This window comes from Chaetodon auriga, chromosome 19 (genome assembly GCF_051107435.1).
Source record: "Chaetodon auriga isolate fChaAug3 chromosome 19, fChaAug3.hap1, whole genome shotgun sequence".
Lineage (NCBI taxonomy): Eukaryota > Metazoa > Chordata > Actinopteri > Chaetodontiformes > Chaetodontidae > Chaetodon > Chaetodon auriga.
The window spans coordinates 9612844-9630096 of NC_135092.1; the positions used below are offsets into that span (position 1 = coordinate 9612844).

At 43.1% G+C, this 17253-nt stretch overlaps 1 protein-coding gene across 1 annotated transcript in view; it reads right to left on the reverse strand.

Annotated features, from left to right (window-relative positions):
• The window catches only part of tnksa (tankyrase, TRF1-interacting ankyrin-related ADP-ribose polymerase a), a 76257-nt gene that overhangs the window by 23917 nt on the left and 35087 nt on the right, over positions 1 to 17253 (reverse strand). The window contains exons 7-14 of the mRNA XM_076758893.1: positions 8520 to 8614; positions 7435 to 7501; positions 7041 to 7227; positions 3444 to 3565; positions 3254 to 3345; positions 3060 to 3138; positions 1789 to 1960; positions 977 to 1056 (exon numbers count right to left, since the gene is read on the reverse strand). Of these exons, the coding sequence (XP_076615008.1) occupies positions 977 to 1056; positions 1789 to 1960; positions 3060 to 3138; positions 3254 to 3345; positions 3444 to 3565; positions 7041 to 7227; positions 7435 to 7501; positions 8520 to 8614 (894 nt within the window). The remainder of the gene's footprint in view (positions 1 to 976; positions 1057 to 1788; positions 1961 to 3059; positions 3139 to 3253; positions 3346 to 3443; positions 3566 to 7040; positions 7228 to 7434; positions 7502 to 8519; positions 8615 to 17253) is intronic.

Below are 17253 nucleotides of genomic sequence, written 5' to 3' on the forward strand. Positions count from 1 at the left end.
CATTACAGCGCATCATGAGCGCCTACATGTTTAACACGGCTGGGCCCAGAGCAAATCAAAGCGCCGACAGCGGCGGCGCAAAGAGCTTGTTTCTCTGAAATTTGGCCTTTAACGAAAAAGAAAAGTCTGCAGTTTTATTTTGAAACAATGTGGACAGTAATACAAAGACATGAATAGAAAACATTTGATATCCACCTGACATTTAACAAAAATCACACCGACCACGACGCCACAAGAGCGGCGGGAACGCTCACAAAGGTCAGAACATTATGCTCCGTTTTCAATTAAAAATGAAAACGTCGGTGTCGGCCGACAGGATTATCTGTGCCGCAGTTTCAAGGACTTCCCCATCTTCTGTTGCATATCACTGCTTCATTAATGAAAGTTTGTTTTTCATGTAAAAACAATGAGGTTTTGACAGATTTAAGGAGAATAAACTGATACATTGATCACGTTTTTTCCATCTGTGTCGGTTTAGGCATCATCAGGGTTTCTAAAATTCAGCCCATGCTCAGTCACGCAGCTGGTCAAGTTTCACACACACTCCTCTGGACACGATCCCACGTTATTTCCGAACTGTAATGAGGGAATTAAAAAAGATTTCTGCTCCCCCAGAGCAAATTATTTCCCAGGATTGCTGTCATTACACACACCGACGCTACTCAGGTCATGTTCTTTTTTCCATGTCCACGGCCAATACTAATCGTTTGGAGGGGAATGAATTGTCTCTTTTCAGTCATTTAACACACCGCTATCAGGTGTGATCCATCCAAATAAAAGCTAATTGATTATTTTTAAGTGTTAGACCCTTGTAATGAATTTGGACGTAAAGCTTTCAAGGATTTATTACACTGTTGGACTGACGGTAGAGATACACCTGGAGTTTCCCACAATAACTATCAGTTCATATTATTTGACTGTATTCATGTAGCTAAAAAAAAATCTCTAGAAAGAGCGACAATTACAACCAAACTACCTTGACAGTGTCCAGGTCTCCGGCTTTAGCAGCTTCCAGAAGTCTGTAGTCCACGTCTGAGTTTCTCACCGGGACGTTCTCTACAGGGCAGAACACACAGGACAATATCAGAGAAACATTCATTTAAACACGCCACAAGGGGACGAGGTCAGACTGAAGTCACCCACAGCTGGCCTGGCTCTGTCTGAAGGTACGAAATCCACCTACAGCACCTCTAAACCTCACTAATTAACACGTTACGTCGTATCTAATCTGTACAAAACCACCACGTTGTGGTTTTACAGAAGGTCGTGCGCCACACTGTTTCTTGATTGGGCTCCGCTGGTTGCTTGGCAACCTCACAGTGAGACTCACTCGTGGCTACAAAACAGTCCATCGGAAAAAAAACCCTCCCATAAAACCATGTGTTGATTTAACACTTTGGTTTCTGGAGCAATTAAACAAAGGAGATGTGTTAACTGTGGAGCTTTAAAGGTGCTGGTCAGGCTAGCTGTTCCCCCCGATACCACTCTTTATGCTAAGCTAAGCTAAGCTAAGCTAAGCTAACCGGCTGGTGATTATACTTTCGTATTTAACCAACAGACACCAGGTATCAGTCCTCTTGTTTTGCACTGGGCTGTTTGTTCATTGCTCGGTTGAATTTGCACCTTCAGTCTGAAACTATCAATATTGACCTTTTAAAAATATTTTTATTTAATCTTGTTGTTGCTAGCTGATGCATAGCAACCGAAACGCAGTACCTACACATCTGCACACCCAGCCTCTCTCTCACACACACACACACACACACACGCACACAAAGGGAGACCTACCGTTGAGTATTTGCTGAACGGCTTCATTTCCCATTTGAGCAGCAGTGAAGCCCTGCAGGGACACCAGCGAGGCGTCTGCCCCGTATCCTAGCAACAGCCTGCAGGTCTGAAGGTGGCCTGCCAGCGCCGCGCGGTGCAACGCTGTCTGACCCAGCGTGTCCAGGGCGTTCACCTGCAAACACAAGCACCTCTGTGTCATGATATACTAAAACAACCTTTTACTGCTTCAAAAAACAGTTTCCACAATGAGATGCTCTTAAAACTGTCAAATCCTCAATCTGTGATGAGTTATTCTGGATAAAATGTATGTAATTTACTCACCTGGTGGACCCTGAAATAGACTCATCGACAGAATGTCTGGTGGAGTTGATTATTTCCTAAATTTTATCAACCTGTAATTTTGAATAAGTTTCCATCTGGATGGAGTTTTGATCTGATGCGCCGGCCGACAAAACCCCTGCATACGTACTTACACTTTCATATTTTTAAACACCCGGCCCAAACGATTCAATAAGAAATAAGCATGATAAGTATATAATGCTGTCCTCATCATTGATTTTTCAATATTGCCTGTAATGACCTAAACAGTGAGGTGGAGAGTAAGGACCATGTTAGTCACGTCAGTCGGTCATGTGGCTTTGATCATATTTGTCCCTGCATTCTAATTTAGACGCTGTTATATAAATAACATGCACACTCGAACGCATCAGCATCGATAGCGGCACCAAAAGCAATTTTTTCCGGTATTGAAAAGAGGTGAGTCACCACTTGTACTAAAAACACCCAGGGTCGTGCTGCTGCATGCCATTCTGGTCTTCTTTTAACGTGTCAACACGAGGGCTCCTTCCACACTTCATCTAACCCTGCGTGAGTGTTGAACATCGGATCAAAACGGCAGCTCTCAGAGTGAAGTATGTCTGACAGCCAAAAAAAACAATGACGCTTAACACTGATATTTCAGACTGCACAAATATCTACCGCAATTACACGACTCTGACATTAAAAGGGTCTTTTTGTGTTGAGCGGTGTCAGAACAGTGACGTTAAATCTGCTTTGATTCAATGTTTTGATGCACGGGAATGAGACAGATAGCAACAACAAAACACAGTGATATCAATCTATATGTGCGTACAGACAGAGATTTACAGAATGCATGATTATAAAGAGCAATATGCATGGATTTAAGAAGGATTAAGGCGAAAGCAAAGGGATAAATAAACAGACAGCTGTGTGACGGTGACGACCTGAGCAGAGGAAATGCTGCGGTTTACCTTGGCACCATGTTTCTGCAGCACCTCCATAATGTCATTATGAGCACGCTCTGCTGCCACATGGAGAGGAGTCATGAAACTACAGAGGGGGAGAGAGAAGGAGGGGAGGGAAACCGTACAAAAACAATCCGCAATCAGCTGTTTATGCTCACTCATTTTCTACACAATCACAGCAACGACCTCACTTTACTCACTCCTTATTCTTCTCATTGACGTTGGCGCCTTTCCTCAGCAGCAGCTCCGTCACCTGTTTCCTCTTCGGGTGCGGCGATGCGACTGCGCAGTGCTGTTTCACACAGACGGAAACATCACCTTAGCATCCGTGCAACTGCGGAGGAGTCCCAATCAGGCGTGCGTGTGTGTGTGTGCGTGTGTTTATCTCACCAGCGCCGTCTCATGTGTGTGAGGGTGTTTGAAGTTGATGATCTCCAGCGCCAGGGTCTTCTTAGCTTTGGCCATGTCGGCCTCCCGAGCAGCTTGAAGCAGGGAGTGGCCCTTAAACTCATCTACACATACACACACAAACACACACACAAATGTCAGTATGTCAGATGTAAGTATCTACACCCACTGCGGAGCATCTGACGGCTCAACTGAATAAACGCGACCTAAACTGGAGTTACGAGGCTCTCACCCAGCCATAACAATGTATTCCTTCACTTGCAGTGACCCTGCAGCATACAAATACTTCAGACAGATTACTTCAAAGTTTTTTGCCAGCGAGCTAATAACTCATGATGCAACAGTCTGTCTGCTGGAGTTGGAGCGGAAACAAGTGATTATCCCCCCGAGGGTCGAAAATTACACACAACAAACTATTTTGCTTCAGACGCATTTCAGGCCGCACAAAAGGAGTTTGTTCAAGTCCATCTACCGACTGAGCGGCGGCGTTCAAGCGCTCACAATCGGACATGTAGACAAATGGTACGAGCGCCACACAGAAGTCACATCTTCAAGGGAAGGCGGTCAAGAGAGAGAAAATCAACAACAGAAGCGGCCGCTGCAGTTTGTTCTCGAAGAGAAGCCATTTTTCATCCTTGTTAGTCTACCGCAGTGCGCCTCAAACTTCTGGGTTTGTGACCCGTTAACATGAAGGAACGTCTGCTCTCCAGCCCTCATCACAGCTAACAGGCTTAGTGTGGACATGCGCTGTGGAGCGGTTCAACCAAAGCAGTATTTCATTCTCTCATTGTTTCATTTGAAGGATTTTTAGAGCCCTGATGAGGACAAAGTATCCAGTATTTCTAATAAATTCAGAGAATATGAACATAGTTTGATGTAAGAGAGTTATGTTAACATGCATGGAGAGTGTACTCTTGTAGAATACACACTCCTGCCTGTATTCTACATCACTGAAAAGTATTTGCAGGTATAAAAGGTGTTCGCAGGTGCAGCCGCTTTCACGTGGAGACAGTGTGAAAGCCAAACTTCATGCTTCCTACAGGAAATCCATTACGGTGCAGAGCTCATGTGATTTATAAGCTGTTGCTGCTGTTGCTTTAAATCACAGTCCAGCAGCCGAGATTTGACAAGCAGCTGCTGAACGGCGACCAATCAAATCTAAGTGATATCTGTGGTTTCATTTTCTTGATTGATGGGTTTCATCAGCTGCCTGTGAACGCCCTGATTCCACACACACAAACCATATGGACTTTCTGAAGGTATACACTTATTCACCGTCTTGCTGAGCATTGAAGCATATGAAGCTACAGCCAGGAGTCAGTTAGCATAGCTTAGCATAAAGACTGGAAACAGGGGGAAAGAGCTAGCCTGGCTCTGTCCAAAGACAAGATTCAAATGAGGAGACGGAAATAAGCTTATGGTAAACTATTCCTTTAAAACACGATACCTGGCTTGATCACACGTTTAAAACTAACTGCCCTGAACTACTTCCACTTCTCTAAGTCATCTGGGCCTTTTGTGTTTATATATTGATTTTCTACTGTCTACAAAAAGACGTGTATCCCACATCTGTATTCAGGACAAAAGGAGGCTTAATGTCAGAGTATCAAAGGTTCAATAACATACATCTTAAATACTTTTCACAGTCTGTGCTGGTCAAACAACAATTTCCTCCAGGAAAAGAAAAAGAACTTCCTCTGAACTCCTTTAATCTCTACACAGAGCAAACACACTTTCATATGAACACACTCACACACACAGGGACACACAACCTATAGGCTATTGTTCAATTAGGCCTCCTTTCACCAGCTAGAGGGCCCCATCTCCGCACTTGGAGTACACGGTGCATCCCCAAATAGTGCAAAAGATCAAATCTGGAAGAACACCATGGAGACAAGTCTGATTTTGAAAACAGAAAATCTTAAGTTTTACAGTTTGTATTCCTGCGTCGAGCGTTGTTATTGCGGAAACTGTCCCACTGAGACGCCTTTTCAGAGACACACCCTCATCAAAAAACAAACAACGGGAGCAATTGTCCTGCAGCTGTACACAAACTCAAGATGGCTTATGATTCATGTAGCATTCGATTCTTGTTTTGATCCGCCTCATTACAAAGATAACGCAACAAGTGCAGCGGCGAGAGAGCTGCCTCGCTAATTAACTTTCAAAGAGTTGCAGAGAGCTTTCTGGCAGAGACAAAGACTCAGCTTGTCTGCTTTGACTCTGTGGTAGCTGCGGACGTAAAGGAAACGCTGCATGGGTTTAACTGTAGCGCGCTTTCTGTTTAATTAAATTAATATCGTACATCTGCTAAATGTTCAGTTAAGAACATAAGAGTGTAAACGCACACATCTGAATCAGCTTCAGCCAAACCAAATCAACCTGGGGATTGATGCAGATCGGAGTGAAAGGCTGATGAAAACTGTCTTGATCCTCACATCCTGAGGTGAAGGTTCACTGCTTCTATCAATGAGCTTCTGTATGCAGCAATTCAAAGGCAGGAGCTATAAATGTCAGTCACAGTCGAGCGGGAAAATTATGGATTTGGGTTTCCGGAATAACTCTACATGTGTCTGCATACATTAATACGTATGAGGCTGAGCATTTTCTAGTATTCTTGCATTTAATTGTGCTCTCTCAGCTTTTTTAAGGTAGTTTAAAGTGTGCAGGATCAGTACGTTTCCCAGCATATGTACATCATCTAAGGTGGTTTTCTTTCACCTGGAACTCTGGATCATGTATTGGCCTCAATATAAGACAATACATCGTTCTAGACATTACATTTGAAAAGGTGGGGCTCACAACATCAGATAACATCACACATCATGATGGACAGTTTAAAAAAAAAGGACTGGAATCGATGCAGCAGGAACAGAAATATTGTCTTTTTTTACTCCATGCATTCTTCTTCCTTGTCAAAACCCTACCGCCTACCTTACCCAGCATGCAACATGACCGCTGACAGTTCAGACAGAGATTTGAGCGTGTTATGCTAACAGCGGCTATCGTAGTATCGAGCCTCAAAGCTCATGCAGAGCTCTACAACAACAGATTTATTTCATTTTCAAACTTGTAGTCTTCAGCCCCAACTTCTGCTGACTCAAGTGACATCACTTGAGGCCATTTATCACATTTTGCACAGCTCCCTGTGGAGCCACAGAAGTCTTTAAGGGTTGTGTGCGTCCTTCATGGTGCTCGGCTACAGAGATTCTTCAGGGGTGTTTATAGAGCATCTTTTCATTCATTGGACAGAGTTCTTTTTCCTTAGACAACAGATTTTGGAAGGATCAAAAAATTCTAAAAATGAGCAGTATGAACACCAGTCGACTGTGCGACTGCTGCTGGCTATCAGATGTTAGCATCTTCAGCAACAGAAGACAACAGTCCTCTAGTTAAAAGGTTGAGATTCACCTTCTCAGCTGTCACGGTGCTGGCACAAGTTCAAATCAACGGCTCCAAACATGGCTGCTGTAAACACACCCTTCCTGAAACAACCTATTCATTAATTCAGCACCATGACACATTTAGCAGGGTTGTACACTGCAGCTGCAGTTTATGCAAATGAAGCAGCACACTCACACGTAAGTCTCTCCTTCAGCTCAGGAGTGGGTGCCATGTCCACAGAGCTCTTGCTGTGGCAGTTGAGCAGGGTCGGGTCGGCCCCGTGGCTCAGCAGCAGAGAGCAGACCTCCACTCGGTTTTTGGACGCCGCTTCGTGGAGCGGGGTGAACTGCCACAGATCCATGGCGTTCACACACGCTCCATGCTGAAGAGCAACAGCAAAATGAATAAATAACAATTGTTAATTGTTCAAGTTGTTAATGAAGTAATAAAATCGACAAAACGCTGAAACTTGATTGTCTTTGGATTGCATTTCCGTTTCTATTCTTAGCAAAAATATTATCATATTAATTAAGATTCAGTGCTTCTGCCTGGGTAAATAGTGAGCTAACGTGTGTGTGTGTGTGTATACCTTTAGCAGCAGCTCAGTGACTTCATAGTGTCCATAGGAGCAGGCGTTGTGTAGTGGCACCAGACCACTGGAGGGGCAAAACACAAAACAGCATTATAATTGACAACAAATATAATTTTCACGATTCAAATCCAGAAATAAACAATTTCATTCTTTATCTCGACGTTATATCTTTATTCTAAGGTTCAATTATGAATTTTGTGACAAGACTAAGAGTCTAGCAGCTCTGTGAGGTCGTACTTGCGCTTTCAGCTCAATGAAAACATCGACATGCTAACATGCTCGCCATGAAAATGCTAACACACACACGTTCGGCAGGTATAATATTTTCCATGTTCACCATCATAGCTTAATGTGTTAGCATGACAACAATTACTAATTAGGAGCAAACAAACATAACAGTGTCAATGTCATTACATTTGCAGATTTAAACTAACTGGAACAATCTCGATCGGAGTGGTGGACCGACCAACAGTGACACCCTGAGAGTGACTCTGCAAGCACCGTTAAAAATTCAATGCTTTCACCAAACAGATCGTGAAGGATGAAATTCATATTCAATCTTACCTCTTCATGCTGTCAACCCAGAGGGTTTCTTTTAGCCTGCCTAAATCTCATGAGCTTCATTTTAGCTCTAAATAACATCTATTGAAGCCAACAGCTGGAATCAGTCTTAACTAGCGACTCCACTTGCCAACCTCTCGAAACTCCCAAACCTATAATCAAAATGGATGATGTCTCACTAAGAGCATGGCCTAGTTTTGCCTCAAATGTATTCAGAAAGCCATTCTGATGGATAATGAAAGATAAATTTGACAACACTGTCAAAACTGCAGCCATGTTTTTCCAGTTTGGAAATCAGAAGACAGCCACTGAAAGCCCTGTGAGTGTGTGTTCGTCCAATCAGCAGTGAGGTTTCCTGATGCTGTCTTACTGATGGACAGCACTGTTGATCATATGTCAGACAGCCTACTTGTGACTACTGCTACTGAAATAATATAGATTTAGGTTTTCAAAGGGTCAAAATTCTGCCACATTCAAAATTAGCTCTTCTTTTTTTTCTATTTTAATTTATTTGTACGTACCCTTTGTCCTTGGCGTGAACATCCGCTCCGTGCTGTAGTAACAGCTGAACTATCCTCACCCTGTTGTATCCTGCTGCCAGGTGGAGTGGAGTGGACTGGGGAGAAAGGAAGAGACACGAGATAGGGAGACAAAGAGGGACCATGAGAGCAAGAGGAGGGAGGAAAAACAGAAAAGAGAAATGCAAAGTAAATGTTAGCCCACACGTTCGCTCGGCAGTACAACAACCTATCATCATGATTTCATAACACCAGTCGTGCACACAAAGAGCGCGATAAGGAGGAACACATACTGGTCCTCGCCGCGCAGCCAGATGCACGAGCAAGACTTTTCAGAGAGAGCCGGGCTTATTCCACCACTGAATCAGTCTCCAGTGATAACGCTTGACGTTATTTCCTCCATTAAACTGATGAAAAGCCGCAGTTGTGAGTATGTTAAGATGGGACTGAGATGAGATGGCTTCAGCTGTCCGTGCAAAGTTTCTCAGCAAAGGCCGCTCTGCTTCAAAGCTGGAGTCACCCGGACCGATGGAGAAACGCTACGGCGGCGGGGACGGTCCCATTATTCAGTCAAATGGAACTTGTTACGGGAAAAGAAATAATGGAAATCCTGCCTCCAAGTCATGATATGAAAGCCATTTTACAGCACTGGATGTACTAGAGACCACATTGTGAATAGGGCTGGGATTAAAGGCGCTACACGCAGAGGGGAGATACAAAGATTCTGCCACTGAGCCAGCTAGAAATGTGTCGTGGGCAAGAAGAGTACAGCCCAGTACAATGTGACAGAGCCCCTTTCACACATGAGATTTGGCCTGCGAACTGCTCTGGCTGGGTCATGCCAAGAGTCAGTGCCTGCTGAAATTCCTCTGAATAAAACCCTTAAATAAAGAATGAAAGTAGCATAAAATAAATGAATAAATAAGGTTTATGAATCCTGGGTGGAAGGGGAAATACTTGTGTTTTCCCAATGTCATTGCATGGTAATTACCGATGGACACCTTCTCAGCTGTCTCTGCAGTAGCTAATAGTTCCACTAAAAACTGTTTATGGATTATCCAAAGTAACCAGGCCTTTAAGTGCCTTTCCATCCAACCTCTGTGGACACAATCTGAATAAGTCAAGACTGAAACATGTCACTCGAACGCTGCTTAAGCTTCCACTCGGCGAAACGGACGAAAAACAGCGGCGGGCGAAAACATCAGATCTGCTTGGGGCGTTGAAGAAACGGTAATGTTTCTCGAAGTACGACATGAAACAAATGTCATATTTCCATCAAATCTTCTACCGTTTGAGGTTTGACTGCCGCTCTTTTAATTGCTCAATGCGCTCTCTTCTTCTGAAGTGGTGTAATGGACCCTGACTGGAAAATTAATGCCACCAGCTATCTTGACAAACCAATGGAAATGCACATTCATTTGCATGTTCTTTTGCTAATTTCCTGCAAACAGGGTTAAAATGTGCACTGCATTCGGATGGAAACTTGACCGCTGAAAGAAATGCTCCTGTTTAATATTAGTTTGTATGATAGCTGACAGTAGAGGGATTACAGGGAATGAGGAGAGAGTGGAGGGGAATGACATGCAACAAAGGCTCCCAGCAGGACACGAACTGGGGACACTGCGGTTTATGGTCGTTGCCTTGGCCACCAAATGAAAACGCAAACATTCAATGCATAGAACATGACAAATAAATTCAACTCATTTCCACTGTATTGTATTGGCAACAGAAACAGACCGATATCTTAAAACCTTGATACATAAAATCCAAATGATCTCGGCAGCTCGATACCATCAGAAAACATGTTTTCATTTTGTCAATGCACTGATCCAACTTTTGCTTTCCTGATACCAATTCTACACTCAGGGTCTCTGCTGATAGGACGCACTGATCTGACGCCGGTGCTTCCATTATCCCGAATGTTTTATCTGCGTACCTCACTGCACGAGATGCTTTGGAATCATCTATGTGTGCGGTGACACAATGCTCCGGACTGCTGTGGCACAGGAAACCACAGCTGGCAATGAATGAATGAATGAATGTAAAGGATCAGTGCATTGCATTCTAATGAAATATATTTTGCATTGTCAGGCCGGTCTAATTCTATTGCATAACTGTCTCACAAAGAGGATCATTTGTTTAAAGCTGTACGTATAAAAGCTTTGAAATCAGTTGTGTGTGTTGTTGTTGTTGTTGTTGTTGTTGTTGATGTGCTAATTTGCGGCCCTGCTAAGCATTTCATGAGCCAGCCAAGCAGAGGATAAAGGAGATAAAGGGAGACAAAAGACACTTCATTGTGTGACATTTTCCTCAAAAAACAGCAATTCTATATGAAGATTTTACAAATATTTAGGCCAATCACTTTTCTCTTAAACACTTTAACCTATTAATGTGGCAACTGTATTTACATTCCACCTGATTTTGGTCAGGTGGTGACATCTTAAATGGTGATGGCACCATAGTTTTGTTTTTTTCTGCTTCAACTGCCCTCCATGGGTTTTAAGATTATACACAAGGGATTCTGCTAAAAACCCTCAAAATGCTCTGAAAGAAGAATGCTGGAGCATTGTGGCTGTGGGGCGGCAGCAGGCTTGATGATGCCGTTGGGGAAGTAAAGCGAAGGTGCAGAGGGAAGAGATTCAGATGCTGGTGGCTTCACTGCTGCACAGCCGCACACTTCACCCAGATCTTACGACAAACGATCAGCATGGTCTCCATCCAACAAAGCAATTATAACCTCAGAACAGTGCATCAGTCTGAGCTGTGAGCAAACAACTTCCCAGCATTTTGTGGGATGTCAACTGCAATCAATGTCAGAAAACATCAACAAAAAGCAGAAGAAGAACAGCACAGAAATCAAAGAATGATGGCAGTATTCAGAAATGCTTCGCTTAATAGACGACAACCTGAGGTTTGACCACAGCCACCGGCTCCCTTTCTGAGAACCACGTTTTCCTGTTATAAAGCCTGTAACCAGCTCTTTCACAGATCACTAACAAAAAGAAAAAAAAACAAACTTTTTTTTCAGACTCCAACATTATTTCATAAGCCATGATGCAAAACCTTGGCAACATCAAAAATCTAAAAACTTGTTTACAAAGCACGGCTTCTCGAATCAGAGTGCCTCGAACTTTCAGTTGGGACTTTCTTCCAAACCAAATGAAGAAAATGTTTATATTCTCACTGCTAACTTTCTTGTTTCATGAATTATTTAGCCGTGCCTTCAAAAAGTTAGACAGACATGATTCTGGACCTCCTATCAAAGATGGAACGATCTGGAAAAACGGCATTAGTGTTCGCAATTAAACTTGGAGCCGGCGTCCAGCTCGAGGAGATGTTGGAAAGCAGCTCATCCTCGCCGATCTCTGCCGCTCGCTCAGGAGTTCAGCTGAGATGCGGCAGCAGCAGTGAGGCGCAGAGGCAGAGCTGGGTGGACAGATGGTTCACTTGTATTTACAGGATGTGACAGCAGTATTTGGAGGGAACAGGACACGGTACACAGTTAGTCATCATCCTCATTTTAAATGCAGTGTCTTTCTGCATGTGTGTGTGTGTGTGCACGCTTGTGCCTGTATACATGCTACTGCAAATTGTTGTGGATGTACATAAAGAGAATAAAAAGCATTAATCATGTACTCAGTACATTTTAAAGCTTTAGCTACCAGTGAGTCATTAGTTAGGACACACACACACACACACACACACACACACACACACACACACACACACACACACACACACACGCATATATTTGCATGTACTGTTGCATCACCATGATGCCGATGCCAGGGTCAGACTGGGTACTTGAAGCTCCACCTTCTCAATCTGTCAACCCTGTGAGAGGAGCGGGTTCATGCATATTTCTGTGTGTGTGTGTGTGTGTGTGTGTGTGTGTGTGTGTGTTTGTGTGTGAGAGAAAGAGAGCCAACTGCCACACATGAACACCATCACTGCCTCAGTAGGTCTTGTATTAGATCCACCACACAGCTGCTTGTTTGGATTTAAGTCACAAAGAAGCAGCTCCAGCTGAAGCTTTTGTTGTGATCCTCTGGCCTCAGTAGCCACAAGCCAACAGTGCAAACAATCAAAAGCATCACCCGTCTATTGTCTGACTGAGGCCGCCTGCATCCAACATCCTGCAACTACCCTCCACTGCTGCCTCTTCTCTTTCTAGTGCACTGAATTTATGAAGCAAAGATATATTTTTTTGGTTAACTACGTTCAAGACCACACAGTGGCCCTTCAGATGGCTCAGAAAAATGAATAAAAAAATTCAAAAAACAGTCCGTCGGCAGCTCAGTGAGCAAAAATGACGGTCTTTAAATATTACCGTGTTTACATAAGCTCAATATTTCTGCTGGTGCCAATGCTGCAAGTGTGGAGAGGTCAGGTTGGGCTGTTTACACAACCGGATGAAATGACAAATAAAGAACATATTGAGGATTTGGAGAGATGTGAGAATGAGACCATTTAGTCAAAAAATATGTTGAACCCTGGCCTGTTTTTGTTTGGTTTCCACTATTTATTTCCAGGCTCATGACACAGTCGCTGCTGACACCACTACCTGTTTTAGCTATGCTGCAGAAATACCATCATTTGCCATATGTGAGTGTGATTACACATGTTCAAGGGCACTTTAAATGAAAAAGGGTCTTGTAAGTCTGTATTTTATCCATGACCTATGGATGACACAAATAAGTCACTAACTAACCGAATTCCCATCAGCCACCGCTGTAGTTTGTGTTTAGTGCCAATTAGCAAATGTTAGCATGCTATCATGCTACACAAAAATGGTTAATATGGTAAACATTTACTTGTTATTCATTCATCTGGGACTTGTTAACATACTGAGGTTAGCATTTAGCTCAAAGCAGCACTATGCTTGAGTACAGCCTCACAGGGCGGCTTGGGTCAAATATCTGTGTGTAAATATTAGGAGAATTAAGACAGAGAGAGCTGCGGGATACAAGAGAACAACAGGAAATTCAGTGCCTTTGCACAGTCAGAAATGCTTGTTGCATACGTGTTCTTAGGAGATTTTCCTTGCATGCGCAGGTTGTCCAAAGCTACATTATCAGCCATTTACTTTAAACATGCTATTTGTTCTTATACTGTTTTTTTTTTGTTTCATGAATGACTGGTGACGAGCTAAACCCAGTTATTAGTTAAATGTAGCCTGTTTTGTTTGTTTGTCCTTCAACTGTTGGTTTCTCTCTCCATAAACTCCCCGGAGAATGAATTAAATATATTGGCCTAAAGTGAAAAACCGAGTAGACGATATTTCAAACAGATGCAATCAGCACTCCCGGTGGCATACAAAAAGTGAACAATAGCAGTAAAAAGAAAAACACTCTGTTGTGCTTTAATCATCTAAAAGCCTTTTTGTGAGGTGGAGGAGAGTTAGGAGTGGAGGAAGGGAAGGAGATGAAGGGGGTGGGGGTGGAGGGTCCGAATGGTAGCAGCGAAGTGATGCAATCTCCTCACATTAAAAAATGTATTCGATATTGCCTCTTTGGTGAACTTACAGCAAACAGAGCACCTTCAAAAACAGTGTGAAAAATAAGTCAGCCCATCAAAACACCAATCACACAATTAAATTTAACACACCATTTAAAAAAACATGCGCTGTGTGATCTGCTGCTGTGCTACTTCCCTCTTTGTCGTGTGTTTCCATTTTTCTTTCACCTCGCTTGCTTGCTCTCTCTTTCTCTCTCTCCATTCTCTTTACAAGCCTGTCAGCTGTTCCCATGACAACAGTGACTGCTAGCTGTCAGCAGTTGCCATAGTAATGAGAAATGATCTATCTGGGAGGGTGAACGGCCACATTTTTGGACCATTTTGTTTGGTGTTGTTTGCATGAGCGTGTGACGCTCTGATGTTAAACCTCAACTTTAGCCTGCAGAGCAGTGATTTTGATATTGACCATTTTGCAATTTGGGTAATATTCCAATGAACTGCTCAGGCACATGAGACTGAAAACAGCACTGTCCTAACAAAGACTTTATTAAAGCAAGGAAATATTCTGCCAGTCAAGTGGGGCTGTTCCATTTTTTCAGTTTCATTTGGCTCAATTTAAACAGCTCATAATAACACAGATGGCTGCGCTTGCATCAAGAAAATAGATTCTAAAAAATCATTTAAACATGTTAATTAAATGACTCGCAATTGAATTTTTTTGCAGCGAAAACGACACCACGGAAGACAGTGAAATAAAGAGCTGTCTGTGTCTGGACCGAAGCTGAATGTACATGAGCCTTTTGCGCACTGCTGGTGTGGAAATTACACGCGCAACAGTGTGATCCGCAGCATCGACTTGAGCATCAATCAGAAAATGAATCGGTCTGTTTCACTCGAGACAAGCTATCCCTCTCACAAAGTGCACTTTTGGGGTGATAAACATCTTCTGCTGCGGAGGGAAAAAACGTCACTGGTGGGAAGATTCTTCACAGTCGATCAGCAGGGTGACAGAAATACAAAATACCTTGTGGAGTTGACACACACATTCGTCTCACTGTAATTATTCACTGTATATTACTGATGAAGGCCTGGATGGAAATATAACACAGTGCTCCATGATGGGCAAACAGTTACTGATGTTCCTCAGTAAGTCAGGTTTTATCCCTGATATTCAGTTCAGAATCGCAGAGCTGCTCCAGACTGATATGCATTAAAAAGTCTTTCTAATGAGTCCAAACCAAACCTAAACAATCAAATCTGTCAAACTCCTTCCCGCCCCTTCAGTGCATATAATCACTGTGATTAACTGGATTAAAAAAGCTTTTCTCGTGATGCAAATATTTAGAAGATGAGATTAAAGGAGGCCGATTCACTTTTGTGAGCTGTTCAGACATTTTCAACAAAGTTCATCAAAAAACATTTTGAACTGAGGAGTGAAACTGAAACTTTCATGTTAAAATAAATAGTGGAACATCGCTTTAATTTTCAGCTTCCTTAATAGTCAGGTCAGGGCTGCACATCAGCAGGTGGATGCGCTAACAAGATGAGTAGTGTCAGATGACTGGATCGATAAACATATTAGCAAGTCTGTGTGCTGTTCCTCTGACTGACACACACACACACACACACACACACACACACACACACACACACACACACACACACACACACGCACTATAAGGTGCAGACAGCTCAGCCCAGCCAACAGCTTGGAAGATAAATAACCTGCAGCTAGTCTTCACATCTTATGCTCCCCCTGCACACTCGCACAGTCACACACACAGAAACACACACGCTGATATCTCAGCCATCACCTGTCAATCTGCTCTGCCTCTCAGCTGTAAACAGCGACTTTTCCGAGGAGCTGAGGGCTACATGGGAAGTTTAAAGCTGAGCAGCTCAGAAAGTCACTTCAGGAAAACACACCTCGAAAGCAGCCGAAAGCATCCTTCTTACATTCCGAGACGGACATGCCAACTGTATATTCTTCTACGTAGCTGCTGCTAAACATTCTTATAGCTAGAATAAAAGTCAGTCAGTGGGTTGAGACATCTGGCATAGCACTTCCTGTTTATCTAATTGTGACGTCTTTGTATCTGTTCGAGGTGTCTGATTGTGCTCATTTGACCAATGGAGTTCCTCAAGGCTCAATCCTGGGACCTGTCTTTTTCTCTCTTTATGGCTAACTTTTGCTTGACTTGTTTTAAACGTTTATTCAAATGCCTTTCACATCTTCTTTGTAGCCCTGGTTTGGAAAATGTTCTCTATAAATACACGTTTCTTCAATGTCTGCAAAAGGCAACGGAGGTTAAAGTTTGGGAGAGATCGTGGTACAAGATGTATTGATTAAAACAGAGTTGTTTTTTTTTTATTTTAGAAGAACTAAACAACGCCTCCTTTGTAGACGAGCCTCGACATGTTCATCCACCACCCTGACCTCTGCACCTTCGCTGTCTGCTTTGCCACATGTTGGGCAAACTGCTTCATGCGCTGACCTTTGGCCTTGGGCATAAGTTGTGTTCTGCAGGATCGATCAATATGAACAGAAGTCCTGGGGATACTGGGCCGAAATGTCAGGGTTCATGTGCTGCGTTCACTTTCTTTTGCTCCACTTCACTGCTTTGTCAAAATATCTACAGATGAAAAGTGGTAGAAACTACAAGTCAAGAGGTCAACCGTCACTGACCATCATTAGTGGTCCGCGTTGCCTCGTGAAGCGGGTTTTAATGCAGGTCCAGAATTGTTCATCACAACTAAACATTCTTTTAAACAACCGTAGGTGTTTCAAATGGGAATAATTTAGTTAAATTCTAGCACTTAATTTAATGTTTGGGAGTTGGTTAGTTTCGACAGCTGATTCTTCCCACCTGTGGGCCTGCGAGCTGCTGCCGCATACAGCGTCCTCAAATAACAACATGCTATGGGCTTAAACGAAAGCACGATGCCAAATTTGTCACTGACAAAAGTTTATTGAAACTTCTCCTTACCCTATTTGTCATCTGTCACCTGAACAGTTAACAAACGCCCCTGGATATTTTTATTCTCCGTTACAAAGGAGCAGAAGTCTAATCTCTCTCTCAGACAGGGCATCAGGTTACATTTATACACTCACTGACTCGGCAGTGAAATATCTCCTGTCAAGCAGAATTCAAAGTCACTCCTGCCACCTTGTTCATGTTTGCCTGCATTTGTAAACACGAGCGAACTTCCGCCAAGACAAGAGCCACAACGGGCTCGACTCTGATCTGCAGGCTCATCGGGACCCCAGAGAACCCCAACA